Below are 27,113 nucleotides of genomic sequence, written 5' to 3'. Positions count from 1 at the left end.
GAATTTTGCGTCTGCATAATAACAGACTCGTCGCCTTCGGGACAGCTTGGAACCCCCCCCCCCCTGCGCGACATCATGGATTCTCCCACCGTTCAGCCCAAGGAAGGCCAAGAGCATGACGGAGCCGATCCGAGAGTCATGTCTCCAAGGCTTCCTTCAGCTCCCATGGTTGGCAGGTCCAGATTCTGCGGGTTTCGAGACTTTGCCGATCTCGTGGACAAGTGGCTAAGCAGAGTTCTCTTCGGGAGGGTGTTTCGACTTGCTGACTCGGGACATGTAAGCTTCATCACATTGCCCCCTTTTTGAGACTGAACGAGGGGAAGTGAGGAGAGTGTTACTGTACAGGAGTTGACTGTTGTGATAGCCAAACGCGATGCAAGGTACCAGCGTCTTCAAGGAGATACGCGCTGGACTGACAACGTTTGCGACAATGGCGTACATTATCGCCGTCAATGTATGTTTGTGCTGTCATGTCCCAGGATTGGGACTTCACATACCTGGCTGGTGAAGGTTGACTGACTGATATCGCCGACTATAGGCCTCTATCCTCTCACAGACTGGTGGAACTTGCGAGTGCGCTCTGGCGGACAAGTTCCAATGCGATACCATTCCCGAATTTGTGGACTGCAAAGAAGGTAAGGGGGTGATCTATATCGCGCCTTTGTCTATCACACAATGAGTATCTGACCTGCCACAGAGGTCCGCAGAGACTTGATTACGGCTACGGCAGCCTTGGCTGGCATTTCCTCTTTGTTTTTCGGATTGTTTACCAACCTTCCTGTTGCCCTTGCGTAAGTCATGATGGGATACAAAAGAACTCACGAGTTACTGACCTGAGTCTTCAGTCCGGGCATGGGCCTCAACGCCTATTTTGCTTACCAGGTACGCGCATTCACATCAAACATAATCCTCAGCAGAGGCTAAAGCCATGCTTAGGTCGTTGGCACCAATGGTAGTGGCTCCATCTCCTACCGCACCGCCCTGACTGCCGTCTTCTTCGAAGGCATCATCTTCATGTTCCTGGCCCTCACAGGCATGCGCCAGTGGCTCGTCAGGCTCATTCCTGCCACCATAAAAACGGCCACTGGGGTTGGCATCGGCTTCTTCCTCACGGAACTCGGACTCTCTTACTCGTCTGGCATTGGCGCCATCACAGGTGGCGGCATATCGACTCCTTTGAGCTTGGGCGGCTGTCCTCCCGATATGATTAACGAAACGACGGGAGGCTGCAATGGAGGGCAGATGACAAACCCAACTGTGAGATTTCCCTGTACAAATCTGTCTGAATCCGAAAGAGAAAGCACTGACGAACTTACAGATGTGGCTGGCAATCTTCTGTGGCGGCATTCTGACTGCTTTCCTCATGGCGTTTAGGGTCAAGTACGCCCTCGTCATTGGCATCGCCCTTATCTCCATCATCTCCTGGCCGTAAGTTCCCCTATCAATTCTCATCTACAACGAGCAGTTGCCTGACTTAACTCTTCACAGCCGCAACACGCCCGTCACTTACTTTCCCTACACTCCCGAGGGTGACTCTCGCTTCGCCTTTTTCAAACAGATCATCACATGGCACCCTCTGTCCAAGATCCTCAACCAGCTTGACTGGAGCCTTGATTCCACCAGCACCACGCACTTTATCCTTGCTCTGTTTACTTTCCTCTACGTCGACATCATCGATGCCACCGCCACCCTCTACTCCATGGTCCGCTTCTGCGGCGTCGTCAACCCCAAAGACGGCGACTTCCCCCGCTCCACCATTGCCTACTGCACCGACGCGCTATTCATCTCGATCGGGGCCCTGTTCGGATGCTCCCCCGTGACGGCCTTTATCGAAAGCGGTGCGGGCATCGCGGAGGGCGGACGGACCGGACTCACGGCCGTCGTTGCGGGACTGTGCTTCATCGGCTCCATCTTCTTTGCTCCCATCTTTGCTTCTATCCCGCCGTGGGCTACGGGATGCACGCTCATTCTGGTCGGGTGCATGATGATTCGGCAGATTACGCAGGTCAATTGGCGTTATATTGGCGACGTGTTGCCGTCTTTCGTCGTCATGACCTTTATTCCCTTTAGCTACAGCGTTGCGTACGGCCTCATTGCGTGAGTTCATCCCCTCAACCTCCCAGAGTTTACAAGAACCTCGTTGTTTGATACTAACACGATAGGGCTTATCCCAGAGGCCTCTTTGTCTACACCACCCTCAACACGCTCATCGCCCTCGTCGTCCTCTTGTCCAACAACCGCATCGAACCCCGCGAGTACGACCTCAAAGAATACTGGACCTGGCGCGGCTCCGGCCGCGCACCGTGGTTCGTCCGGGCGATGAGGAGAGACCATCGCCACCATCACGAACCGGCCTCTTTGAACGAGAGCCATCACAACCATGACGATATGATGGCGAACAACGGCCGCAACGACAATGTTGCCACAAACACTTCTTCGTCTGGGCGTGACGAGGAGGAGAGTCAGCGGGCGTTTGATCTTCATCGGGGCTGTGAGACGCCGCGCGGTGAGGGGAGGGATGAGCGTGAGCGGGAGCATGCTAGGGTGCATTTTGTGGGTGATGAGTATGATTATGAGGGGCCTTCGCCTTTGAGGGGGATTGCTCGTTGAGTTGAGGGGGGTTTAGTCCATCATGCTCCCAGGGGATGCTTGGGTGGGTTTGATTGATGAGGTCGTATGTCCTTCAATGTGGGCATGACATGACTTGAAAGGGGATATGATGGCCAAATGTGAAGTTATGGCCAATATGACAAAAGGACATGATATTGTCTATATGATTTGATGCCTTAGGTCAATCGGAAGGGCACTAAGTAGTCTGTCAGTTCTCAACGTGCCCATGTACAAGATCTCGATACTGTCCTTGCTCCACGTCTCCCATATCCCATCGCGTCGCATCATGAGTATATCATCTCAGCCAAGGACGACATGCAGATAGCGCAGCAGGCTTCAAGTGTAAAAAAAAGCCCAAGGGTATATATATTGATCCTTGCTCCGTATCTCAAATCAAAACCTCATCCTCATCTACATCATCACCATTCACCCACTCATATCGACATCCCCTCCACCACCCCTCCCGCCCAACGCCTTCTCCGCAGCCCTCCTCCTCTCAAGACTCTCAGCCACCCACTTGTCCACCGCCTCGTCGCCCCCTTGCTCAAGCTTCTTCTCCACCACCTTCTTCAGCACCTCCCCCGCGAAGCCCACAAAGTTGTGCCGTCTCAGGGCATTCTCAAACGCCCAGTCGCTGCGCTTCCGGTTCTCCCGCTCGAGCAGCTCCTCGTCGCCAAACTCCCTCGCGCGGATCCTCAGATCCCGACACATGGCCAGCAGATTGAACCGAATCTCCGCCTCGTCGTACCGCGCGATGCGGCGCTGCAGCACGTCAACGACTCTGAGGGGGAACTCGTCGGGCGTGCACGGCCCGTGGGATATCGGCGCGGGCTGCAACCCGTCCAGCTCGTACAGCGTCCCGTCAATGGGCGTGTAGGCGATGAAGTGGAAGACGTCCTCGGACGGCTCTCCATGCCGCGCCGTCTCGTCGGCAAAGGGACTGCTCCGCGCGAAGCCGTTGTGCACCTCGCGAATCAGGTCCGAGTTGCTCAGCGCCTCGCCCCGGAACTCGGGCGGCAGCACCATGGTGAAGTCGCGAAAGTCCTTCATCTGCGGGCCCACGTCCACGTCGCCGTCGCCGTCCTTGTTGAGCAGCACGCTGAGCAGGGCCTGCGTCGCGCACGCGTTCTGGATCGTCTGCGCGGCGAAGAAGATGCGCTCCGAGGCGTCGTGGTCAAAGGTGCCGTCCTGCGGGCCCTCTTCTGCGCTGCTCGCGTACGGTCGGTCTGTTGGGTACTTGAAGAGGAAGATTACGCCGTAGAGGGGCTGCAGGGCGAGGAGCTCGGAGGGGTCGAGGGTGAGGAGCTCTTCGAACTGGACGTTTTTGACGCCGAGGTTTTCGATGAGGGATGTGAAGACGCCCTTTTTTTTGGATTGGCGTTCGTGTCAGCTGGGTTTGCTTTCTAGGGTGCGTTTAGCTGTGTCGGGGAGCACGACGTACCGCATCGGACTCGACTGCAGAGGAGGAAGAAGATATCGTCAGTTTCCAAAGAGCTCCATGTCGAATTGCCGAGGCGATGGCTTACTTGTGTTCCAACCGCCACTCATGATGCCAATCTATGTGCTCTATATAAGAGGCTGGTCTAGGTGAAGATAGGGCACGAGAGAACTGAGATGAAGTTCAGTCCTTGGCGAAAAATGTCCAGACAGTGGAGATGCTTATGGAGTAAGTCGTTGAACAAGGCAGGTTTGTGACGACAGCTCGGCTTGCCTTTGGGCAATGTTGAAGTGGCGATAAGATAAGAGGTCCGCGCAGGCACAACTACTGGTGGTACGTACCTGCTCATTGACTGACTCGGAGCTGTCAGGTCACTGTGATCAACTCGAGTCATCCCTGAATACTAGGACTATTAGTCAGCAGCATCAACTCCAAGAGGAAACTCGTGAGAGACTTCGTTCTGTTACAATGACAGTGTCTCTCCGTCGGAGTCCGGTCTCCTATTTGTCGTTATAGATACATACAGAGGCCTGTGCCTGCACGCCTTTTGTGGTCTTTTTCTCTGGCTTTTCCAGTTTCTGTTTTCTCATTACTTCTCGAAATCATGTCTTCTTTTTCTCTTCTCTAGTTATCCGCATTCGAGGGCTTCACGTGGAAAACACTGGTTTCAACGCCCTACTCCTAGCAAATGGCTACAATCGCTAAATCCATAATAAGGTGTAAAGTGTCATGGCTTTTTGTCCCCCCTTTTGTGATTCTTTTATCTTGGTCAAACCGCCGTCACTCCGCATACTTTTATGCTGCCGTGACTTCTTCTCGAACAGCCCTCTCCATGTTGTGATGATTGTCCTGCACATCTTGGCCTCCAGTTCGCTGCGGCGGCGTCTCACCATTTGTCTCAGGCACTGCTTCGCTCTCCTGATCGGCACTGCTCTCGGCAGCGGCTGCTGCTGCTGCTGCTGCTTCGGCTTCTCGGCGTCGAGCTTCTTGAGCTCTGGCCTCTGCTTCTAGATTTGCAATGTGGCGTTCTGCAACCCCAGGCGCAATGCTAGCAAGAAAGAGGAGACCAGCTCGCTCCAGCCGCCTCAGCTGCCCGGCAATCCAAGATTCTTGACCTCGGCGCTCCGCAACCAGCCGGGCAGCCATCTGGGCAGGGTTGGGGGATCCATTCTGGTCTGCTTCATGGGCGCCATCACGTCCAGCGGCTGCTCCTTGTCTTCCAAGATGACCAGGGTCCATAGCAGGAAAGACGTGCTCGAGATGCCGTCCCAGTGGCCGCCATGCCTGCTCAGCGACGCCGGCCAACAACCCAGTGCTGAGGATGAAGACGAAGAATGCAAGAGCAATTATCGTCAACCATCTCGACCAGCTAGCATTGGGAGACGTAAAGAACCACACAAACAAAGCAAGGCGTATCAGGAGCCAGATGTGAGGAGCCAACTGCATCACCATCTGGGGTAGCCCGATTGCGGGAGGGTTGCCAGCGTGTAAAGGAACTATTCTGGGCTGCTGGTCTGGTTGCGGTTCTTGTGGCTGCTGCCGTTGTCGTGGCGCCTGTTGCTGCTGCGTCTGTTGTTGTTCGGCTGGAGCGTGGTGGCTGTGGGCGGACTGCCGCATGGTGCGAGTTGGAACAAAGCGAACATCGTCTCTCATCTGCAACGGCATCCCATGGACCAGGTTTGGGAAACTGGCCCTATTTCGGAGCTGATGATGGGTGGGTGGCATATACACCCTTGGGGTATAATAGGCTTCCGCCACGGCCCCGTTGAAAAGGAGGGCACGGGGGCCCTCGGGAGACGATAGAATGTACACCTCAACGCCTTGCCGCGACTGAGACGGGGTGAGAGAAGGAGCAGAGGTAGCGGCGGGATTCAACGTGCCAGACACCGATCGTAATCCCAGATCCGGCGTGTCTCGGCCACTGCTAGCTCGCGAGCCGCTATTGGCAAAGACCGAGGTGGTGATTCCCGGCTGGTTGAGCGCACGGTTGTGAAGCGAGGCGCTGGAGGCGCTTCGGCGCAAGCCGCTCTGATGAAGTGCGTTTGCCACAGACATGGGCGTCTGGTTCGTATCCGCCCCGCGCAGAATGCTGTGGACTTCGGTCGGAGTCAGTCCGCCGTGCTGCGGCGCAGGTGCCGCGGGAGCGACGCCGGCGCCACTCCGCACAATAGTCTCAACATGGTAGCTGTGTCCGTTGGGCCCAACGGTTTCGCGGTAGATTGTATGCGCGGGCACCGGGCTGGCCCTCCCGCTGTTGTCAGAACCATATCCCCCGTGATTCGCAGGCGCAGTGTCACCGATTCCGCGCATGCCCATGTGGGCTCTCCCGCGCTGGTTCTGGTTGACCATGCGAGCCATGGCTTCCCTCTGGATCTGCGTCAACCATTGCGTCATGGTCTGGTGCTGCTGCTGGAAAGCTGCCGCCTGTTCAGGGGTATGAGCCGGTGAGTGGGAACGAGCCGGCGATGGCATGCGAGGTTGAGTCAGATTTGCAGTTGGTGTGGGCTGCAGTACCGATCTCCTTGTCATGCCGGGTGGCGGAGGAGGTCCCATGAAGGCGGCATGCGGTGGCGTCTGTCGCTGGGCGTTGGTGGACTGGGCTCCGAGAGCCGGGCTCTGTGTGCTGGACAAGAAAGGCGGAGTCGAGGATACGTTATCGGAAGCATCTCTTAGGACAAGATGGATCGTCTGCTGGTCGGGGCTACGCATCTGTAGGAGCGAGAGCTGTGTTAGCGCTCTTTCATCCTAGTTTCGTAAAGCATACTGGAGACATCAACTCACGGCTTCGGCGCCAAATATATCTTGCAGACTGTCAGCATCGCGCACAAGCGCTCGGCCACGGTAGATGAGTCGCTGGTGCTCGTCAGACGGCCGCAAGGGGAGCGACTGTCGGATCCTCTCCTTGAGCTGCCTGATGGTGGTGGCCGCCGGAAGTCCAGGGAACAGCAAAGGGCGGCTGACGCCTACTGACGGCGACACGACCTGGAGGTTAACGACGGGCTGGTCAGACAGTGCCGGGTCTGCCGCCCCATGGGCGGCGTGGTTGAGTAGCTCCGAAGCCATATTCGGGAGGCAGCTTGCATGCTACAGGGCGATAAAGGCGGTCTCTATGTGGCGGAGAAGCGCTGTCGAGGTGTCGCGTGGCTGTGGTGAAGCAACAGATGACGGCGCCGGTTATGACAAGGCATGCGCTTGTGTCATATGGAATTGTGCTCGATGGCGACTTGTTGTGATGCGATGCGAACAGAGCGCGCACGCAGCAACCTGGCGAGACGGGAACTCGTGCCAGATGCTCGATACCGCCTGTCAGAGGTGAGGCCGATTACGCGACCAATAGCAGGCGGGCAAAGAGGCGACAGAGACGCAAAAGGCGGAAGGGCGAAGCAAACAGCGGCTAAGGGAGAGAAGAGAGAGAAAAAGGAGTGTAAGGCGGCCGAAGAGCTTCAGTTCCAGGGAGATGCAGGCAGAGAGAGAAGAGGGAGAGGGAGAGGATGGAAATCGGAGTGATGGCTTCCAGAAGTCGGACCTGAGCTGACAGATTGCCAATCGAGTCGGTCGGCAGGGTACGTACCGCATCAACGCACCTGCCATGTTGCGCGAGCACTTCGGGACCTGAGGAATTGCCGTATGCGGCTTAGCGCCATGCGGGCTCGAAGGGTGTCACTTGTTGGATCTTTTGAATGCGCCAGGTGTCGGATTGTCCTAGGAGATACCTCTGTGTACTTGCAGCTCGTGGCGCTCACCAGCCGAAGGCCAGGTACACTCAGGTAGAAGCAATATTGCCGGTTGCTTCAGATGTCGACTTGAACAGTCCTCAGGGAGACGACTCTCAACCTTGAGATTCTGTCACCGCCGGTGTAAGTTGGCTTGCACGCTGGTATGAATTTTCATCAGATGCTTGACCGTCGTGACGTCAGCTTTGAATTTGCCGTTGGCTCCTGAGGGTTTGATGCATGTGGTCCCGTATATCTGCTTTAACACAAGGTATCACGTCTTCTCAACATCAAGCTCTCCTGCGGCTGAATGGTTCACCGCTTGGCTGGGTCATCTTGCGAGCAAAAGACGTGAGGCTTGCAATGGCGATCTCCCATCAGATACATTCTCTCAATTTAAGAACGGGGTAATGTATTATGTTAGCGAGGCGGATGATCTAAGGGCCGTCTGAAGGCACAAAGTGCGACCCTTCTTACTGTTCCCTTTTGTATAGCCTTGACTTTGTAGATCTGGTGAATCCCAACATCAAAATTGGTACATCCGTAAGAAGCAGACATGCCTTGTCAAATGATAATAAGGCTCTTTCATCCTCTTTCTGCCAATTTATCTATCAGAAATGACTGCAGCCTGTCCGCTGATCGTGTCCACCGCCAGCCAACAGCTTCATGCTGTCACACATCAGCTCCAGATCAGTGGATCAAAACCCGCCTATATACAGTACATCCAACCATCTCGGCCTCGGCAATTGTTTCCGCCGGCCACTTCTCACAAACGTCCTGCACGCCATGCTCCTCCATACGTCATTTTGCACCCTCCCAAAGCCTCCCGTCTCGAAACCCTCCAGGCGCCTCATCCTCTCGCTTGCGCCACAGAAGAATCTAATCAATGTCCGTCGAAACCGCCTAATTGAGCCTCGTCGCCAAGTGTAAACGCTTCGGTCACAGGCGCATCGCATCGCCATCATGCCGGCGCTGGGAATCGGCTCCGGCCGCGTGCTGTGCGGCGGCGGGGGAGGAAGAGCCTGCCAGAACCCATTGACAACGGCTTTGCGCGCGAGATGCGCTGCTCGAGCCTCTGCTGGTCAGCCGCGCCCAATTGCTTCTCCCCGGGGGTCCCTTCGACGACTTCCTTCCTCGCAGCGCTGCTTTTCATCGCAGAATTCCGGCAAACGACCCAAGTTCTCTCAGCGACTCGGCGAAGCGCTGCGCAACAGTAAGATCACATGGTATCAGATCCCCGTTGGTCTGGGCATAGGCTTCTTGGGGCTGGTGCAGTTCTACAAGGTTTCATCCAGGGAGAGGGAAAGGCAGCGACAGGAAGAAGAGGGGACCGCATCGCCAAAGCCTCGGCCAAAAGTGCGCCCCGACGGACCATGGTAAAGTCCACCTCTACCGATTTCAGCCTATGTTTCTTTCGTTTGATAGAACACAATAGCTCTGCACAATGAAGCTGAGATCTAACAGATTGTATTCAGGCAAGTCAAAGTCATGTCGACTCTGCCCCTCAAGGCCATCTCTCGACTTTGGGGGAAGTTTAACGAACTGACAATTCCATACTACCTTCGTGTTCCCGGCTTCAAGCTATACGCATTCATCTTTGGTGTCAAGTATGTTTCTCCCAACGATGCAGGATCTCTCGCCTGTCTGACCTCGTGGGAATTTAGTCTTGACGAAGTGGCCGAACCCGATCTTCACGTGTACCCCAACCTCGCAGCCTTCTTTTATCGAACTCTCAAACCAGGTGCCCGTCCACTAGACCCCGACCCTCATGTGCTCCTTTGCCCGTCCGACGGCAAGGTCCTGCAGTTTGGCCAGATCCAAAGCGGCGACATCGAACAGGTCAAGGGCATGACATACAGCATCGACGCGCTACTGGGAAAGCACACGCCCGCATCCAGCATCTACAGCGGACTATCCGACCAAGGTCCAGAGCGCCGACGGGGCCTTAGCGCACCTGTTGGCGATGAGGAAATCATCAAGCAGGAGGAGGAGTTCGCCAAGGTCAACGGTATCTCATACACGCTCCCCGACCTCATGACGGGGCCCAAAGACGCCCACGCAACGCACCCCGTAACCGACGGATCTGTCAAGCCTTCCAATCCCCGCGCCGTCTCCGAAGTCCGCGCCGAGCTCGCCCTAGGCGAGAAACCCTGGTACGATCTGCTGTCCCCCGACAAGACCACGGCGCTGTACTACGCCGTCATCTATCTCGCGCCCGGAGACTACCACCGCTTCCACTCGCCCACCAACTGGGTCGTCGAGAGCAGACGCCACTTTGCAGGCGAGCTCTTCAGCGTCTCGCCCTACCTGCAGCGCACCCTGCCCGGCCTCTTTACCCTGAACGAGCGCGTCGTCCTGCTCGGCCGCTGGCGCTGGGGCTTCTTCAGCTACGTCCCCGTCGGCGCCACCAACGTCGGCTCCATCAAGATCAACTTTGACCGCGAGCTCCGCACCAACAGCCTGACCACGGACACAGCCGCCGACCGCGCCGCGGAGGAAGCGGCCAAGCGCGGCGAGCCGTATCTCGGCTTCGCGGAGGCGACGTACGAAGGTGCCAGCCCGGTGCTGCACGGCCATGCGCTGAGGAGAGGCGAGGAGATGGGCGGCTTCCAGCTCGGCAGCACGATTGTGCTGGTGTTTGAAGCGCCGGCGACGGTGGAGACTGTCGACGGACAAGTGAAGAAGGGGTGGGAGTGGTTGGTTCAAAAGGGGCAGAAGGTGAAGATGGGACAGGCCTTGGGGCGTGTGCTCGAAGATTAGGGGTTCAATGAAGAAGGGTGCTTGGGATAGTGTAGAGTACGTGTCTAAACAAACTTCATGTATGTAGCACAAGATGTATAAGAAGCCACAACCAGCGCAAGAGTAAATCAAGCACCCACTGCTCATCAAGGCAAAAACCAAAGAACAACAACCCTTATGTCAAAACTACCCACAGCCCTCTTTCACCCATCCACCATTCCCTCACACCTCTTCAACACGGCAACAACAAGCCACCTCTTCCTCTCCGTGATATCATCCTCCCGCTCGGCATTCCACTCCCTCTCCACGCCATCGCAATCCCGCTCCCACATCCTTTCGACCTCCACGCCACCCTCCTCGCGCAGCGCCTCCGCGTCAAAAAAGCCCGCCATCTTGGGCCGTCCGGTATGAAACCCCGCAATGACCCATGCCCGTGCCGACGCGTCCCTTTTGAGGAAGTGGTTGATTGAACGGCGCAGGTTGGCGTGCTGCCAGGGCATCCAGAGGCAGTCTGCTACGAAGAGGCGGTCCGAAGCGTGCTTGTGGGAGGCCGGGAAGGGTGCCTCTTGCTTCGAAGCCTGTACTGTCGTTTCTGGTTCTGACGGCTGAGATGTCGTCGTCGTTGTCTCTGGTTCGGAAGCTTGCTCTGTCTGCGGGGGGGCGTCGAAAACACCCCATTCATGACCCTCCACCAGCACCGACCGCGTAACGAGACTCTCTTTCCCCGCTGGCGCAAGCTCAGGCTTGATATTCCGCGACACATTTGCGCGCAGCGTCTTGATGACCGCCGGAGCAGGATAGTCCGTCACGACGACGCCCGCCGCGCCGAGCAATCCAGCCATCATACTGGGCAGCGCCGTTCCCGCCCCAAGTTCAAGCGTAGCCAACCCTCTCGTATCAAAGCTGATCCCTTTGCCCAAGCCCTCATCCTTCTCGCCGTCCTCCAAAGAGTCCCTCTCGATGAGCTCGGCAAGCAAGAGCGAAGCATTCCACAGATAATGGCTAAACAGCCTCCTGTCCGTCTCGCCTTCGGGATCAGCTAGTTCGATGAGCAGCGGCTTGGGGAGCTTGGGCGAGGCGTAGATGAGGGAGTGCTCTGCGTCGCCGTGCTGGTTGACGATGTCGTCGGGGAAGATTACGCCCAGGGAGGTGGAGAGGTAGTCTTCTGGGCCGTCGGGCTCGTCGCCTTGGAGGGAGATGCGGGATGTGAGGGTTGCCATTGTTGCGTTTGCTTTTGAAAGCTCTTGTTTTGTGAAGGCTTTCCTTTGCTTGTTGGTGTTTCGTTGAGTGGGATGAGATGAGATGAGACGGGCGTTTATCTGATCTCGGTCTTCTTGAAATAGGCCGAGAGAATTCGTTTCTTCGGCCAGGTCGTTCGGATCCTTCGACACTGAGAAGTGTATCAAGCAGCTTTCTTCTCCTTTCTCCCTCCAGTTGCAACCCGAGATGGAACAGATGGATGTCTCCCAAGCAGATGCACCTCAAATCCCAGACAAACACAAGAGAAAAACAGCAAACCTTCACAAGGCCACTCCGCTCTTCGACAGAAAGAATAAAACTTTAGAAGCAGAGACGATGTGCTCTTTTCTTATTTGGGGGGCTTAAAAGGTCACTGTCGATTGCCCACTCAAACGTGACGTTGGTCTTGGGGTAGAAAAGAGAGATGCTGTATCAAGGTGGGGTGAAAGAATTTTGCCCATGCCCCTCCACCCACCTCACATAAACTCACTCATCCAACTTGCTTAAGATTTTGAGTCCCGTCAATATAACACTGCTTCACTCTTCATCAAGTCACACGCTAGACCAAGTCACAAATCACCTTCAGACCACTGTCTTCATCAATGTGCTTTTTTTTGATTTGTTTTCATGTCAAAGACATTAATAGTATTACATGAAAAGCCATCTTGTCAGGACATGTCCATGCCTCATAACACAAAAGAAATATCCCCCATCCCTCAGGCTCCTGCAACAAAAGAAATGATAACTATACATAACCGCCTTTCGAGGCGGGAAACGTGAGCTGCCATCCCAAGCAAGCTTCATGCCTTGATGCACAAGAAAGTAAAATGCACATACCCATGAGCTCCTGTCCGAATCCGCCCGGAACCCATTCGACCAGCCCATCTGCGCCATCATTGCCCAACACATGTAGTAATATCAAACAGGGTATCAAATCCAAAAATTACCCGCTTCTTCCCAAGTTATAATAGTTCCCAATCAAGAATAGCCAGATATCCAGACCCCATAGAGATCCTATGCGCCGCTTTGCCATGCTTAAAAAAAGACATGTGATGAGGTAGTACTCAAAGAAAGACTCGCTTCGAGCTTCTTTACAGCTCAGAAGCACCGGACTTTAGCAGCCGCTGCATCTCCTCGAGCTGCTCCTCGGTGGGGTCGTCAGACACCCAAGGGCCCTTCTCATCCTCCGAGGCGTTGTGGAAGCCCTCGGCTCGCTTCAGGGTCTGGACGTCGAGGTCCGTCACGTACGACTTGCCATCGGACAGCTTGATCCGGACCTCGTGGTCGGTCGACAGCATCATGTCATCCTTGGCAAGACGTCGGGGACCGTCAAAGACGGCCACAACGCGCTTCTTCATCGTCATCTGTCCCTTGTTGAAGCCCCAGGAGGAAGGGTAGTCGCGGCGCTTGTTGCGGCCACGCGACTTGGAGGACAGCTGAACGCCGCCTCGGGAGTGAGTGATGCCGCGGGACTTGGACACGCGGTTGAGGTTGTTGTTGTTGTTCTTCTTCTTCGTGGGCGAGTAGGTCGACTTGGAGACATCATCGGCCTCGTCCTCGTCCATATCCTCGTCCTCATCCTCGTCCTCGGTCATAGAGGTCTGAGTGGTGGCAGGGAGGTTGTTCTTCTCCAGAGTCTGCTGAACGTCCTTGTCGTCAGCAACCTCGGCCAGGCGCTTTGCGTTGATGGCCTCGGCGGGATCCTCCTGCTGAACAATGCGCAGCACACAGTCGTCCAAGTGCTCGTAAAAGTCCTGGGCGTTGGTAAAGGTCTGCGAGCAGGTGCTGCACTTGCCGGTGGCGTCGGGGGCGTAGCCGGCGAGGGTCTTTGGTGCGACGGCACCGGAAGCCCGCCTTCGGCTGTTGGGAGGAGTCTGCTCAACGCCGTGGACGGCAGTCAGATGCCTCTTGAAGACGTCCGCGCGGTTGAACGACTTCTCGGCCGCGGAGCCAGAGCCGGGACAGAAGCCGCACACCATGGTGCCCTTGTAGTGCGTCAAGGTGTGGCGGTTCTTGTCATACTTGCGAGCAAACCCCTTGACGTGGTATTCGCACGTCACGATGGGGCACTTCTCGGGTCGCTCAGTCTGGTGGGTGAGCATGTGCGCCTTGAGGTCCTTGAAGGTCTTGCCACACTCGGGGTACGTGCACATGTGCTTCTCCTTGATCTCGTCGCCGCTGGGGTAGTCGGCGGACACGGGAGAGACGAAGCTGCCGCCGGTGGCCTTGCCTATGCTCAGGCGGCGAGCGCCAACGCCAGCTCCGGGAGCCATGGCGGTCGAGGTTGCATACGGGCTGTTGGAGTAGGTGGTTGTGGCTGGCTGGAAGGGACCGTTCTGCAGGTATGGCGAGGAGCTGCTCGTGCGAAGCATGTGCGGCTGGGGAGAGGAGGAGGAGATGGCGGAGGGTGAGGCGGGATAATGAGGAGCGGCAGGCTGATAGTGGTGAGTCTCATACGAAGAGATGGCCATTGGCGGCCTGGAGATTTCCGGATGGATCAGAGAAGGATCTATTCGCGCAAGTCAGACGTCAGTAAGCAGCGCGATAAGCGGGCAAGCGGACGCAGAAGATCCAATGGCAGAGACGAACGGTGCAGTTGCAGTGAGTCAAGGGAGAGGACAGGCAATAAGAGGGTTTGTGACGATGGCTGGCTGAGCTGATCCTCGGCTTGCCGTCGCTCTTAGCGGGCCAGAGTCAGCCGAGACGGTGAGCCAACCAGGTTCTTGTCTCAGCCAAACAACCAACCAGAGGCGGTTTGCACTCGCATGTGTGTGATGGCTTGCCAGGGAAGGCGGGAAGAGACAGATGATGTGATTGAGCAGGCGGTGGAGACGCGCGAGGCTGAGGAGATGCCGTGGGAGGAAACAAGCGGAAAATAAAGAGAAACAAAACCAAAAGCAGACCGGAAGGGAGCACGGCAGCCGCGGTGATGCCGAAGCCTTTGGTGTTGAGGTGACAAGCAACGGCCCGTCTCAGCAGAGGCCGCCGGCTGCTGCAGCAGTGAAGCGCAGTGCAGTGTGCAGCTGCATGCGCAGTGGGCTCGGGCACCGCCTGGCGGGCTATGCAGTGCGTCTGCGGTGCCTGTTGCAGCACTGGGAGGCAGCACAGCGACTCCACCGTTCCGGGGCCTCTCAGCAGCCCAACGGCCACACGAGGGGCAATCTGGCGGGGGTGGCCATGGCTGCAGCGGGACAGCACAGCTATTGGCCGCCCAAACGGGAAATGCCCCCCGGCGCGCAGGCTGCCTGGCGACCTGGGAGTGCGTGCACCGGAGGGGGGAGAAAAAAAAGAGGGAAAACACACACAGAAACACAGGGTTCGGTGAAGGCAGACAGAAAAGGCAGCAAGAGGCAACAAGTGAGGAAACAGACAGTAGAGCAGAGAGTGAAACAGGCAAAATAACTTACCGACAAAGGACTTGGGGTGCGCCAGATTGGCAAACTCAAAGGCCGCCATGTCGTCCAATCCGTGGGCGCCAAAGGTAAAGTCGACAAAGTCTGCGTTGGCGATGCCCGGCTGGATACCGAGGCCCGGCAGGAAGCAGTCTGTCGCCATGCCCATCTGGCCGTGGTTTGACAGCGGAGAACCAACCGCAGACGAAGGCGCAGACTGCGCCGAGGCTGTCGACATGCCGGACGAGGGCAGGTATTCGTCGCCGTACCCGGGCGAGGTAGGGCCGTTCATGAAGGCGGCGTCGGCAGTGTATAATGAGGACTCGTAGCTGATGGTGCTGGGGCTGGTGTAGAGCTCTTGGCTGGGCGCGCGCTGCACGTACGGGCCGTAGGCGTCGGCCGGGATGCTCAGATCCATGGGCGCGGAGGAGTAGACAGAGACGTGAGGCGGTTCGGCGAAGTGGGTGTACTCATCCTGCTGCTGGGGGAACAGGCTGAAGGGCTGCTCGGCCAGGGAGGCCATTGTGAGGACTGCGTGGGTTTCGTTGTGAGGGCGCTTTTGACTGAGTGCTTTGCGCAGCCTGGTTCACCAATGTGAATCGCGGCGCAAAGTGACAAAGGCCTGGGGCTCTTGCGCTGGTCTTTCGGCGAGAGACGTCGTTTGTTCTGTGGAAGCTTTAGGGTCGTGGGTGAGAGCGCAGAGGCGGCGGCGGTTTGGTGAGTGAAGCGGTAGAGAAGCGTTTGCGGTGCTGCAGTGATATCTTGCAAAGGCTTGTCGCAAAACGTAACAAGAGGAGGCCGGAGAGGAGGTAGTTGTGGCCTTGGTACGGTAGAGGCGACGGCGGTGGTGTAAGAGGGAGCAAACGAGGTCCGTTGTGTGCGAGTGAAGCGTCGTTGGCGGACAATTGGATCTCCAAGAGTAAAGAAGGTCTGGAGTCGAACTGGAGATGAAGCTATAAGTGTATGCTTGAGATGGTCTGGCACCAGAAGCTCGGTTGGACATGTTGGGGGCTACCGAAGAAGATATAGGCACCGCATTGCATCGTGGTTACTGGGTCCAGTTACGGATCGTCCATCAAACCAAGATGCGAGTCCGCGGGAGCAGGTACGTCGACCTCATACTAACGCCTCGCCCATCTGGATGTACCTCCTGTACATAATAGGGCAGAGGCACGCAGCCTCATCCGAGGGGGGTGCCATCATCGATTTGCAGTGCCCCCCTCGACGAGAGACCAACAGCCGCCTCTCCGAACGGTACATGTAGCGTATCTTCCATGAACGAGCCAAAAGACAAGGGGGGGAGTGTGAGAAGCAGACGACAAGAGACGGACGGCATGGCAAGGACCAGGCATATGAAAGGGGGGGGTGGTGATGCCGGCTTGGTGGGATGGGAAGAGAAGAAGTGGACGGGACGTGGAAGAAGAAACGCTGCCGGTACGGGCCTGCATGTAGCTTTTGGACCGCGGCTAGATGCACGCCTTGGGGGGCGTGTTGTCTGCCAGCAGGGCGTGCAGTTATCTCAAAGCCCGAAACCCATGCTCGCTGCAGGCAGGTGCTGTGGGGCGCCCCGGTACGTACCACGCCTCGACCCTGCCTTTTCTGAGATGAGGCCTGGTGGGCCCAAAAGCGGCCTGGCGCCAAAACCTCTTGCCTGGGAATCAACTCCAAACCCCAGCCCTGCTCCTGCCTCAAAGACACATTCGGGCACCTCGGCTTCCATTTGGACCGTCCTCCGGGTGCCAGCCAAGGATCGCACCCTGTCCTGTCAGAAGCTCGAGAGAAGTCGCGCTACTTTGTGTGCCCGCAAGAGCTGGGCGATGCCGCTTGTATCGAGGTACGGAGTCATCCCCTGGGCCTGGTTGGTTGGCTCATCAGAGCACACAGAGTCTCTCACACACACACACACACACGCACGGCTTTTCTTTTTCTTCTTCTTTGCAGGCATCATGGTTTGAAGTGCATGTTGTTGTAGCATTGTGTGAGTGTGAGCCTGGGTATTGATTGTGAGCTGGCATTCCTTTTCCTCAGCCTCAGTTCCAAGTATGCGGTCTTCTGCAAAGGAGGGGCCTCGACAAGGGTGTGTAGCATTATCTGCACAGATTCGGACACAGAGCGTGGACTTGAGGACGTGGAAATTATATGACACTCGTTCTAGGTAACATATGGAAGCTTCTACCTCCGTGCGAGGCTGAACCAAGTGCCCATCGCCATCACCATGGCCGGATAAGTGAGCGCATAGACGTATATCGTTTCCGGGCTGAGCTAGGCAGTGCCGCACGCCATCAAGGGCGCGTGTTGCAGTGCCGGACGACGGCCAGCAAGGGGAGACGGCCGCTGGGCGAAGCCACGAGGATGTGCAGTGCTCAGGCGAGAGAACAAGACCTGACCTGGCCAGACCAGACGACTCGAGAAAGACACAGACTCCCATGTTGCCTTTGGCCCCCACAGATGCCAGAAGCCGCGAGATAGAGGACCGGACCGCGCTTGATGCCGTGCCTGCCTGCGGTGGCCTACGCCTTGCAGAGCCCATCCCATCTGAGATTGCATGGCGTCGCTCTCCGGCCTCCCTGCGTGCTGAGGCTTTTCGCCGCACCACGCAGAGCCCATCATTGATGCATGTGGCTCGTACGCCATCCCGCTCCGGGGCCCCGGCTACAACCGCCCACTGCCAGCTTCCAGAGGGGACGAGGAGAATGACAAGAGATGGAGAGGCGGCAAGCGAGTGGGCTTCCTGAATGGCTACTGCTAGATCCGTCGACGAACCATCTCGTGTAAGTCGATTGACTCTGCATTGCATGCAGTTGAGCAGACGCAGCGGACATTACCATTCCCGGACCCGTCTTACACAGATTGAGGCTTCACAGAAATATACGGGTTTCGTATTTCAGGCCTATGACAACGAGAGAATTCGATATGCCGCCATATTGTGCGGACATCTAGCTCGTCAACCCAGCGGATCGACTCCGACCCTTGGACTCCTTGAATGATACATCCCTCCCCCTTGGGAAGCAGGATTAATACCTTGATAACCACATGGTATCTGGCAATCACAGATGAAGAGCTAGGCAAGGCAGATAGGATGATGGCATGTGGAGTTGCGTTCAGCCCCATGACCGACCCAGCCCGCGCGAGCTGCACTTTGCCCTATACCATACCTGCTTATACTTGACACACTCCAAGTGGGAGCACTATACACCTTACAGCAGAGTGGATAATAGCCTCCGCTTGATGTCAGGACCAGGCCCGCGGACTGTTGGAAGTCTGTCTGATATGGTGCGATAGTGCGCCTTCCAGTAAGAACCGTCCGAGCAATGTCCCGGACTGTGCTCCGTACCTTGGGCAAACGGAGCCGGATTCTTAGCACATCAACATGTAGGTACGAAGTAACACATGTGTGCAACTGGGAGCTTCGATAGTGGGTTAAAGAAACCATGAACGGACCAGGGTCTGACACCACGTACCGCACCGTGCAGCGTACCGTGTAGACGCTTGTCTCACCCGCCATGCACTCATGCCGTATTTTCTGTGAAACCTATCCAATCGTGCATTGTGCCACTCAACCACCGACTCACTGCTATTTCTGGACACTTTTGGCAGCATGATAGACGAGCAGAGCAAGGGCAAGGCAGCAAACGTAGAGTACATAGGATTTGGAGAAGGGGGGAAACAAGATTTGCCAGATTCTTTTTCTTCTCTCCTCGACCCCTGCATGAGCACGCCCGCATGACAATTTGGCTCTATAAACAGCGTTTGGCACCGGTAATCTGGCACGTACCGTGCGCATGTCCAGTTGTTGTCCGTGTAGGTGTTCGTATACACGTAGCTCCAACAGCTCCGACGGGTGCGGCGCGCACAGCCATGAGCGATCGCTGCTTGTTCGATGATTGCCCTCCATCCATTCGAGTATTATTCCGCAGCGTCGTTTCGGAGCCAACCGGAAACAGGCCAATCGACGGGCCAGGCACGATATCATGGCACCAGAGGGATCGCGGGCGGTGCACAGAGAAGCTCCAGCGCTGTTGTGTGGGATATTGGACCAGGGCCGAGCGGGACCTGAGGAGGGGCCCACGAGATGGACCTCCAACGGAGAATGACGTGCAGGCCCAATCCGGTAATTCGTCTGGTGCAGTCCCAAAACGCGGAATCTAGGGACGGAATATCGCACGCAGAACCGCATGTACGCTATCATGACGGAGCACAGAGACTGTTGTTTTTGATGAGCATCAACGCGCTCAGCCAGGGCTCACAAGGCGGTTTACGTCAAGCTTGTCGGCTTTGTGGGAGAAACATGGGACTCACGAGAGCCTTTCGCCCTTAACTCCAGGATCCGCGGTTTGCGCTCATCGTTCCGCGGTGCGACAAGGACTCGCCATCACGGCCACATTGCTCGTCAAGTCGCATTTACCCGCGAGACATGCGTCTTTGCTACAGAGGCTTATCTGAAAGTTGCTAGTACAATGAATATTACCGAGACCAGAAGAGGCGAGGCTATTATTCCGGCTGTGTTACTTTCTACAAGTAGTAGTAGCCATTTGCTTCTTGTAAGTCAAGACAGCATCACAACGGCCGTCTCTCGTGTAAGGCGAGGTGATCCCTTTTCGGCAGCAAGCGGTGGCTCAACCAACACCGCAAAACCAGCCGTGGCCGAGGCACGTCGGAGGGGTTCATTTAATTGTTCGGCGACCTCGACTACAACAAGCCCCAACAACATCGACAACACGATATGCTGTTGCTCTCTTTTTTTTTTTTTTTTTCTTCTCCTGTTTTGCAAGGGATCATCGAGAAATTTGATTGCGATGACATTCGGAGAAAAGGGAGCATGTTGAGTACCGTAGATACCCAAAGGCTGGCATGGGGCGATGTACCCGTTGCCAAGCCCGCACGGCAAAAAGGTACTTTGACGACGACGGTGACGTTTGGCAAGGGGCATGTACCTCCACATAAGGCAGAAGGGCAACACGACGGAATACGACGAACCCGGCAGAGGGCGAGATCCATCCATCGGTTGGCATTCCGCTCCCAGGCATGCCAAAGTTTCCGCACTAGCATCGACGGTAGATGGGAGGGACTGGATAAATTAAAGGGGACAGGGATGCTGGGGGAGGGCGCGATTGGGTTTGGATGGGGAACATCCTTGAGTTCGACACTGCCCATGGCTGGGGCCGTTGGCCCGGTACATGCCCTTCGCACCGGTTTGGCATGCCCGGCGCAAGTACTGTACCGTTCAGTTGAGGCACCTCATCATTTTGGCTTCGACTGCAACAGTGGTGGGTGACCAACTGAGCAACAAGCAGTATCACAAGCCACAACGCTCGGCGAGCAGAACAAGCGCCTAGATAGAGGACACGGAATCCATGCATAAAAGGCAAAAAGGACTAAAGACAATCTACTGGTATGTGCTGCCAACAACCTGCTTTGCCCCCCTTCTCGAAACTATCGACGGACATCAAATCTATTCCTGTCTGCCATCCCGTGCCCCCATCCCCCTAAGGCAGCAGACCAGGTCATCGGCTCCTTGGCAATCAAGGAAAGGCAAAATCTTGAAGAGGAAGAGAGAAACTGGAGTCAATCATGCCGGGCTTACGAGGGTGTGTGTCTATGCCAGGTTGTGCTCAGTTGTACTCGTAGCATGGCACTCTGATCTGCCTGTCTGCTCCACGCTCTCCTGGATCGAGAGGGGAGGCCCATGTAAGAAAGTACAACGCACTCGAAATCCCAGAAATCCAAGGAACAAGGGAAAAGGCAACATTCCCCACAGACAAGAGATGCCAAAACGAGAAGAAATGGACGAGGCTCTGCGGCCCATAAAATATACACCACGTTTTTCTCCCTTGGCAGCATAATCCCCTCTCAAGAAGGAGGAGGAGAAGAGGAGGAGCCGAACAGCATCTCCCGACGTTCACAAGGGTTCTCGACTTCTCGTTGGCTCATACAGCGTCCACGGCGTGATTCCATGGCGTCAGAATGGCGGCCCCCTCGTCTGTGTCTTTGCTCTTCTTTTCCTGATTCCGCCTTCAAGGTTCTCTTCACCCAACACGGAACCGCGTGAAGAAAGTGACCAAGTAAAATCCACCACAGAAAAGAGCAAATATAGAAAAAAGAGACCAAGTGGACCCCCCCCCCATTCGAAGTGGGGAACAAACCGTGACGCCGGATAGGGCAAGGATGCGGCGCGAAATCGAGCCTAATCGGGCAAGGCGCAAATCGACAATCCCCAACTCCCGCCGGGATCCGAAAGCGGAATGGCCGGTTGATGCTCCGTTAAACCTTGCCAAAGTGTGTTCGAGCCCGGGAAGGAAAGCTTGGTACCACGAAGCCGAATCCTGGCAGGAACGGAGAGAGAGGAAGGATTTGCAGAAATGATACATGTAAGATTCTTTCTTTTTAGCTTGTGCAGCTCTGCTCCAGGGTTGTCTCGGACGGTACTGCACATGTACACCCTGGACATTGAATCCTTCCTTGCCTTACAAGCTCAGTGCTTGGCTGATGTTTTCATTTATTGTCAGCTCCGAAACAGGAAGAGCAAGACACACAGAAAGAGGAAGTGAGAGAGCTTAGACGAGGCTCCGATTACAGAAGTCAGCCTCATGCATCGTTCTAGCTATCCCGCTCCAGCACCCCCAAACAATGTCAATACTTTGCCTCGCAGGACGTTAGTAGCTCTCTAGATGGTAGTACTGCCACCCTAATTGTTGCCTCCAAGCGCGCGAAATGGGCCGGGAAGCAGAAGGAGTTCCGAGCCCTGGTTCCTGGTTGCGATGCAAGTCGATTGTGCGAATGCCGATGCGACGGCAGGCTCATTCACTCTCCAGCCCCCGTGACGCGAAGGTCGAGACGAGCCTTGGTCATGATGATACTACTGCTGGCGAGGCGGCACAGGCAATAATACCACCCTACCCACGTATGGGCTCGATATTTTGCCAACATTCTTCGTTTGTCTTTTGCTCTTCTCTCCATCCTTTCCCACATCACGCCCCTCCTCCCCCCACCCGGTTATGGCAGATCAAGTATACATGTGCATGTACGCGTGTGCGTTGCTCCGTAAAAGATAGCCGGTATTTCGTCAAGAACTCGTAACGAGCTCTCTGAGCAGATGACATGATCCCACGTCTTTCCCCCCATTCCGACTTGCACATGGCGGGGGCGGTTCAAAGCGAACCACTCAATCACAGGTCAACCCTCTGCCCACCCTCCCCCTCGGATGTCTCAAGGAGCCACCGCCATCTGACGCCCTACCCCCCATCTCTTTTGCGCCTTGGATCTAGACTCTAGATCCAAGTGGCGCAACGGATGTGGTTTTTTTTTTTGGGTCTTTCTGCTCGGCTAGGAGTGCACAAGCACGATTTCCCTTTGGGTTTTGGTTCTGGTTTTGTCTTTTCTCCCACGAGGGACTGTAAGGCGGCGAGAACCGGGTAGCCCGAGAGGGCGGGCAGTGGCGCGTGTCAAAGAATGCGGTAACGCCATATTGAGTTTGTCTTTTTCTTTCTATGGTTACTCTCCCTTGGTTTCCTTTTTCTCTTGGGGTCATGGGGTCATGAGATGAGCCGAGCTTATTTGCATGTTGAATGTTTCAAGATGATCTGAATCTCCTTCTTATCCTCTTGGCGAAGTACGGAGTAAGCTGCGTTTTGTTGGTTGGCACTAACAATGAGGCGCTCGGGGACCATACAAGCATGAGCGATGCTGACGTGCATGCATTGCGGTTCAGAGCTCCAACGCCCCCTCTCCCCATACTGTATCGTACATGTGAGAGCGACGAGCCGACAGGATGGTACGGTATGTAGCACATGTACGCAGGTGTCCTACTGCGGAGAGTTGGTGCTTTGGAATTGTGTGTTCAGTTGGCCTGTCTTTGCATTTTCCAAGCAATTCAAGTGGTTATACATCCTCAAGCTGATTTTGTCCTGTCATGGACTGCATAATGCTGTTTGTTTCTGTCAATCACGCCTCTCATGGGCAATGCCTCTTTGGGACAGAAATGCGGTATCCGCCCTCGTGATTGGCCAGAAACCTCCGCCACGGCATGACTCGTTAGGATCCTCTAGACGGTGCAGTTGCACATCTTCAACTTATGCACCTTAAAAGGTCGACAGAATGCACAGCAGAAGCAAACGCCAAAGAGGGGCCTTGATTGCTTCGTATTACTTTGGAAGGATGCGATGCTGGAAAGCGGTGAATTAGCGGAGGCGCCAGTAGAATGCACGGGCATCAGTCCCTTGCCTTGTCCTCGGCACTCATGCCTGCTTCATTCTTTTCTTCTTCTTCTTCAATCTTCCTCCCCTCCCTCGCTCATCCAACCCATCTTCTCTGCCTTTGCACCCCCAGGCTCCCGCTCGCTTTCCCATCTTGGCGACACATGGCTCGAGTGGAGCGGTCAACGGGCTGCTGCTAGCTGCTGCGAGAGCCAGCGCCAGCGCCCAGTCTATCCTAGAGCAGAGGGCGCAACACCGGATTGCTGGGTAAATCATCCGCGCCTCCGTGCGAAGCCACAGCGCAAGCATGCCTCGCGCCAGGTCCGAAGGGGCAACGGGCGCAGCTCTAGCACCCAGCGACAGCCGGACGTCATGTCTTGGGCATGGGTTTCGGGGGGGTTTGATGGATGCTGCAGCCTCCGAAACTGCAGTACTGTACGTACAGTATTGTCGCTTCCCGCCCCCTGCCAAGCTCCTGAGCTCTGAGACACAAGGGGAAAACGGTGTTGGCTCTCCTGCCGCTGAAGGATTTTCATGATGATGATGAAGGCGACGAGACACGTCTGAGCGCCTACGAGCTGCCTTTTTCCTGTGTTGTTGGGTTGCTTCACCCGTGGCCGTCATCATCTTATTCAAGCGCATGTCAGCTTGGCGCCTGGTTCCTCGGAGATCAACCATCTGGTCGGGACCGAACGGTCTCGCATCAATGTTGTTCCATTTGCGGGCGCGCGAGAGGGTGTGTGACTTGTGCTGTGCTAAAACAAGGCGAGCGCAACTCAATCCTCCAAGAGTGGATGGATGTAGGCGTCAAGGATTCACAAAACGAAGCAACAACGTCGAGCTCATTGACAGGCATGGTTCAAGGACGAAGTATGTACCTGCAAGCTGGCCATCTCAGAAGTGACAGACTCCAAGCCCCTCGTTGACTGGAATGGCAGCTCGTAATTTAGCGCCCCAGATCGCGCAGCTAATTCGCCAGCAGATGCTACCGTCGTTGCGCCTTGCCGCTCCCAGAAGTCTGGGGAGAATTCCCGACTCTGTCTTTGACTCTTGGCGTTCACTTCGGTGAGCAAAACGACCCCTATTCTGACTTTCTCCCTTGGAATGCGCGGTGTCGAATTGGCTGTTCGGTATCAGGGTATCCTCAAGCGCCAGTTGTGCTGCCGTGGGAAGGCTCCTCGCATCCGCCCCCTTGGGCTCCCTTTAGCGGCGACTATCGAGCGAGAACCGAAATACTAGCAGCATCAGGACGGGGCCCTGAGGAATTGCTTTTGCACACGCTCAGCCCTACGAAGTCTGGAACGCAGTGCACGAGGATGACCCCTAAATTCCAGAGTCCAAGACGCACATGGCATCAGTTCCAGCACGGCGGAAAGGGGAGGTTGAGTCTGAAGCCTTTGCGCCATCCTTCTCATCATGATGAAGCAGCTTGAAGCAGAAACGCAATCAAGACAAAAAGAATAGCCAGGACTGAAGAGACAGCCAGTAACTCTACCAACCAGACACGCCCACGCTCTTCCAGGACTCGATATACCGTCCCATCACTCACTAGCCGAGACCCATCCCTGCGGCTCTGGGGGATTGCCAGGCCAAAGTCCTAAACCATGGTTATTCGAAGGCTTCCACATCCCTGCTGCATGAATGGGCGCTTCGTATGAGAGCTCGCCTGGCTTCTCCTTCAGACTCGGGGACCTGCAATGTTTGCCAACCTCCCTCCCGTCGCATATGGGCGCCCCCTCCTCGAGCCCTCGACCCATCGGGCTGGCTTTAGCGCCGTGTTGGATGGCTCTGTGGCGCACAATTCGAGGCAGACTCGAGACACTAGTCTAATAATATCGACCCCCAAAAGATGGAGGCTGCTGGTTGGCTGCTGTCCTTCTCCATGGGAAAACAAAGTGAGGCTCCGGGAAGGCGTTCGTCCCCTCAAGAATACCAAGAAGTTTGGTACAAGTTGAGTTGGCATTGGGGTCCCGTTCTGGCGGATACGAGAGCCTTAACTTGGGTGTGGGTTTATGTAAGCAGGAGCAGCTCTGTGACGTGATGTTTATCCGACCTCCGACCAGAGTGGGAGATGGTTCTCCTCTTTCTCTCCCCCATGCCAGTCAGCACGGGAGTCGCGAAACAGAAACCTTGTCATCTTGCGTCCAAGAACATACGATGCAGCCAATCGAGATTCGCGGTTGATTGATGGGAAGGAATAAGCGCACATCATGTCGGACAAGGGTGACGATGCCTGCTGATTGCAGTACTCGAGTTTGTAATACCATTTATTACTGACCCTTCTGAAGTGAACCTGGCCCAGGATCATGGACTCGACTCAACTCAAGAAGTCGCCCTCTGACCCATCCTCCTGGGATTCCCAGGGGCAGATGACGATTGCTCACTAGCAGCCCTTAGTTGAAGCTGCTGCGGGAATGTGGTTCAGGGGCCAAAAGGCGCTCATACGGAACGCAGCGCAGCGCACGGCCTTGGCCTTGGCCTTGGCTTTGGTCTGCGACGTTGTCTCTCTGGCCTTGGGTCAGGTCTTTGGTTGGGTCTTGGATACTAGTAGGTATTCGGGAGCCCCAGCAGATGGCGAGCGCCTCCCCCGCCCGTCAAATTGGTCGACATCACACAATTCGGCGACCATGGGGACGGCTTGCGAAACTGAATCTCGGCCTGCGTCGCTTCGCCCTCGAATCGGTATTGTGGCTGCGTCAGACACGGCACTTAGTCTCGAAGCCCTCACCGGCGCCGCCGCCAGACACGCCTATCCGGGAAGTGGCTTGGGCACAATCGCTGCGTTGTGCTTGGATGGGCGACCGACACAGCGCTGGGCAGGCCGGAAGAAGCGTGCTCTGTAGGGCTGAGCAGAAGCCAGGCCAAGCACGCTTGCTTGGTGCTGTCAAATTTCTGCTCACCCTGTCCACAAGGTCCAAAAGCACATTAGCCCGGCATCGCGGGAGGGGCGTGTGTCAGGGAGCTCTCGCAGGGCGTGAGGCTATTCGTAGCTACAAATACCGGCACCCCCTCACCATCTCCCTGCCATTCTGTGCCAAATCCCTGGCGTTCATCCTCAGTCCCGTCCAAGGGCCATCTTGCCCGGCACGCCAATCTCGTCAGGGTCCTGGCCACACAGCGTCCCATCCGCAATCTCTGTCCACGAGGTCGCGCCCTGGTCCATCATGTCCATCCCAACCCATGGTGCTGCTTTGCGCTTATTGGCGTTCCATTCTTTCGACGCGGCTCAAGGGTACGTACTGTACCGCGTCTGATCCAATGCGGTAATCAGTGCGATCTCCATGCTCTCCCGAATTCTGTCGGAAGCGCCCCACCGTTGCCTACCTGCCAGTTTGCCTGCTCGGGGAATGATTTGAATTGAACACATCACCGACCCAAGCCAGAGCCTCCGTTCCCCTGGCTTCACCCAGACAGTCGACATTGTCAGTACGAGCATGCTGCTCCGGGCAACCAGACATTATTGCACCTGAATTGTATTACAAATGGTACTCCCTGGATGCTGCCAGACATGGATATGTCTCTACCCCTTGCCTGTTCATGTTGAACAAACAATTTGCTGTGCTTTGCAGATTGTTGTCCGGCGTGACCTTCTGTTCTTGACCCCAAAACTTGCACCAGTCCGCGGCTCGTCACTTACATGGGCCCTCTGCTCCGTGCTTGCGCGCGCGAGGGCCGATATACACACACACGTCAGAGTTGCATTTGCAGTCGCGTTGGTTTCACTGCAGGCAATCTACGTGTTATCCATTGATCAGCATCATATATTTGCTTTCATTTGCTTGGTCCCCCC

At 55.9% G+C, this 27,113-nt stretch overlaps 9 protein-coding genes across 9 annotated transcripts; 4 read left to right on the top strand and 5 right to left on the bottom strand.

Annotated features, from left to right (window-relative positions):
- Nucleotides 1–380: 380 nt before the first annotated feature.
- CCMA1212_008052 (uncharacterized protein) lies at nt 381–2,610 on the top strand (the record flags this gene model as incomplete). The annotated part of the gene is made up of 8 exons (XM_073705206.1): nt 381–454; nt 539–635; nt 698–791; nt 846–882; nt 937–1,257; nt 1,319–1,428; nt 1,489–2,097; nt 2,175–2,610. The coding sequence occupies exons 1-8, from the start codon at nt 431–433 to the stop codon at nt 2,608–2,610; spliced, it is 1,728 nt and encodes a 575-aa protein (XP_073556007.1). The 5' UTR covers nt 381–430.
- A 426-nt stretch (nt 2,611–3,036) lies between these two features.
- On the bottom strand, nt 3,037–4,158 carry CCMA1212_008051 (Ubiquitin carboxyl-terminal hydrolase 2; the record flags this gene model as incomplete). The annotated part of the gene is made up of 3 exons (XM_073705205.1): nt 3,037–3,972; nt 4,052–4,065; nt 4,137–4,158. 3 exons carry the CDS (start codon nt 4,156–4,158, stop codon nt 3,037–3,039), a joined length of 972 nt encoding a protein of 323 aa, XP_073556008.1.
- A 685-nt stretch (nt 4,159–4,843) lies between these two features.
- Nucleotides 4,844–7,111, bottom strand: CCMA1212_008050 (uncharacterized protein; the record flags this gene model as incomplete). The annotated part of the gene is made up of 2 exons (XM_073705204.1): nt 4,844–6,757; nt 6,830–7,111. The coding sequence occupies 2 exons, from the start codon at nt 7,109–7,111 to the stop codon at nt 4,844–4,846; spliced, it is 2,196 nt and encodes a 731-aa protein (XP_073556009.1).
- Nucleotides 7,112–8,724: 1,613 nt separating this feature from the next.
- Nucleotides 8,725–10,521, top strand: CCMA1212_008049 (Phosphatidylserine decarboxylase proenzyme 1; the record flags this gene model as incomplete). The annotated part of the gene is made up of 2 exons (XM_073705203.1): nt 8,725–9,137; nt 9,237–10,521. The coding sequence occupies 2 exons, from the start codon at nt 8,725–8,727 to the stop codon at nt 10,519–10,521; spliced, it is 1,698 nt and encodes a 565-aa protein (XP_073556200.1).
- A 182-nt stretch (nt 10,522–10,703) lies between these two features.
- Nucleotides 10,704–11,720, bottom strand: CCMA1212_008048 (Protein N-methyltransferase NNT1; the record flags this gene model as incomplete). Its single annotated transcript, XM_073705202.1, has 1 exon — nt 10,704–11,720. One exon carries the CDS (start codon nt 11,718–11,720, stop codon nt 10,704–10,706), a length of 1,017 nt encoding a protein of 338 aa, XP_073556199.1.
- A 1,110-nt stretch (nt 11,721–12,830) lies between these two features.
- On the bottom strand, nt 12,831–16,070 carry CCMA1212_008047 (uncharacterized protein; the record flags this gene model as incomplete). Its single annotated transcript, XM_073705201.1, has 4 exons — nt 12,831–14,248; nt 14,643–14,798; nt 15,147–15,662; nt 15,722–16,070. Coding segments are annotated over 4 exons (2,439 nt in total), but the record flags the coding sequence as incomplete, so codon positions are not given.
- A 335-nt stretch (nt 16,071–16,405) lies between these two features.
- On the top strand, nt 16,406–17,866 carry CCMA1212_008046 (uncharacterized protein; the record flags this gene model as incomplete). The annotated part of the gene is made up of 2 exons (XM_073705200.1): nt 16,406–16,965; nt 17,419–17,866. The coding sequence occupies 2 exons, from the start codon at nt 16,406–16,408 to the stop codon at nt 17,864–17,866; spliced, it is 1,008 nt and encodes a 335-aa protein (XP_073556206.1).
- Nucleotides 17,867–25,737: 7,871 nt separating this feature from the next.
- Nucleotides 25,738–26,166, top strand: CCMA1212_008045 (uncharacterized protein; the record flags this gene model as incomplete). Its single annotated transcript, XM_073705199.1, has 1 exon — nt 25,738–26,166. The coding sequence occupies one exon, from the start codon at nt 25,738–25,740 to the stop codon at nt 26,164–26,166; it is 429 nt and encodes a 142-aa protein (XP_073556205.1).
- CCMA1212_008044 (uncharacterized protein) lies at nt 26,020–26,449 on the bottom strand (the record flags this gene model as incomplete). Its single annotated transcript, XM_073705198.1, has 2 exons — nt 26,020–26,072; nt 26,338–26,449. The coding sequence occupies 2 exons, from the start codon at nt 26,447–26,449 to the stop codon at nt 26,020–26,022; spliced, it is 165 nt and encodes a 54-aa protein (XP_073556204.1).
- Between the last annotated feature and the right edge of the window lie 664 nt (nt 26,450–27,113).

Source organism: Trichoderma ghanense (genome assembly GCF_004382785.1).
Source record: "Trichoderma ghanense strain CCMA-1212 chromosome Unknown scaffold_11, whole genome shotgun sequence".
NCBI lineage: Eukaryota > Fungi > Ascomycota > Sordariomycetes > Hypocreales > Hypocreaceae > Trichoderma > Trichoderma ghanense.
Note: the sequence above shows the minus strand (reverse complement) of the source record. Positions and strands in the feature narration are given on the sequence as shown.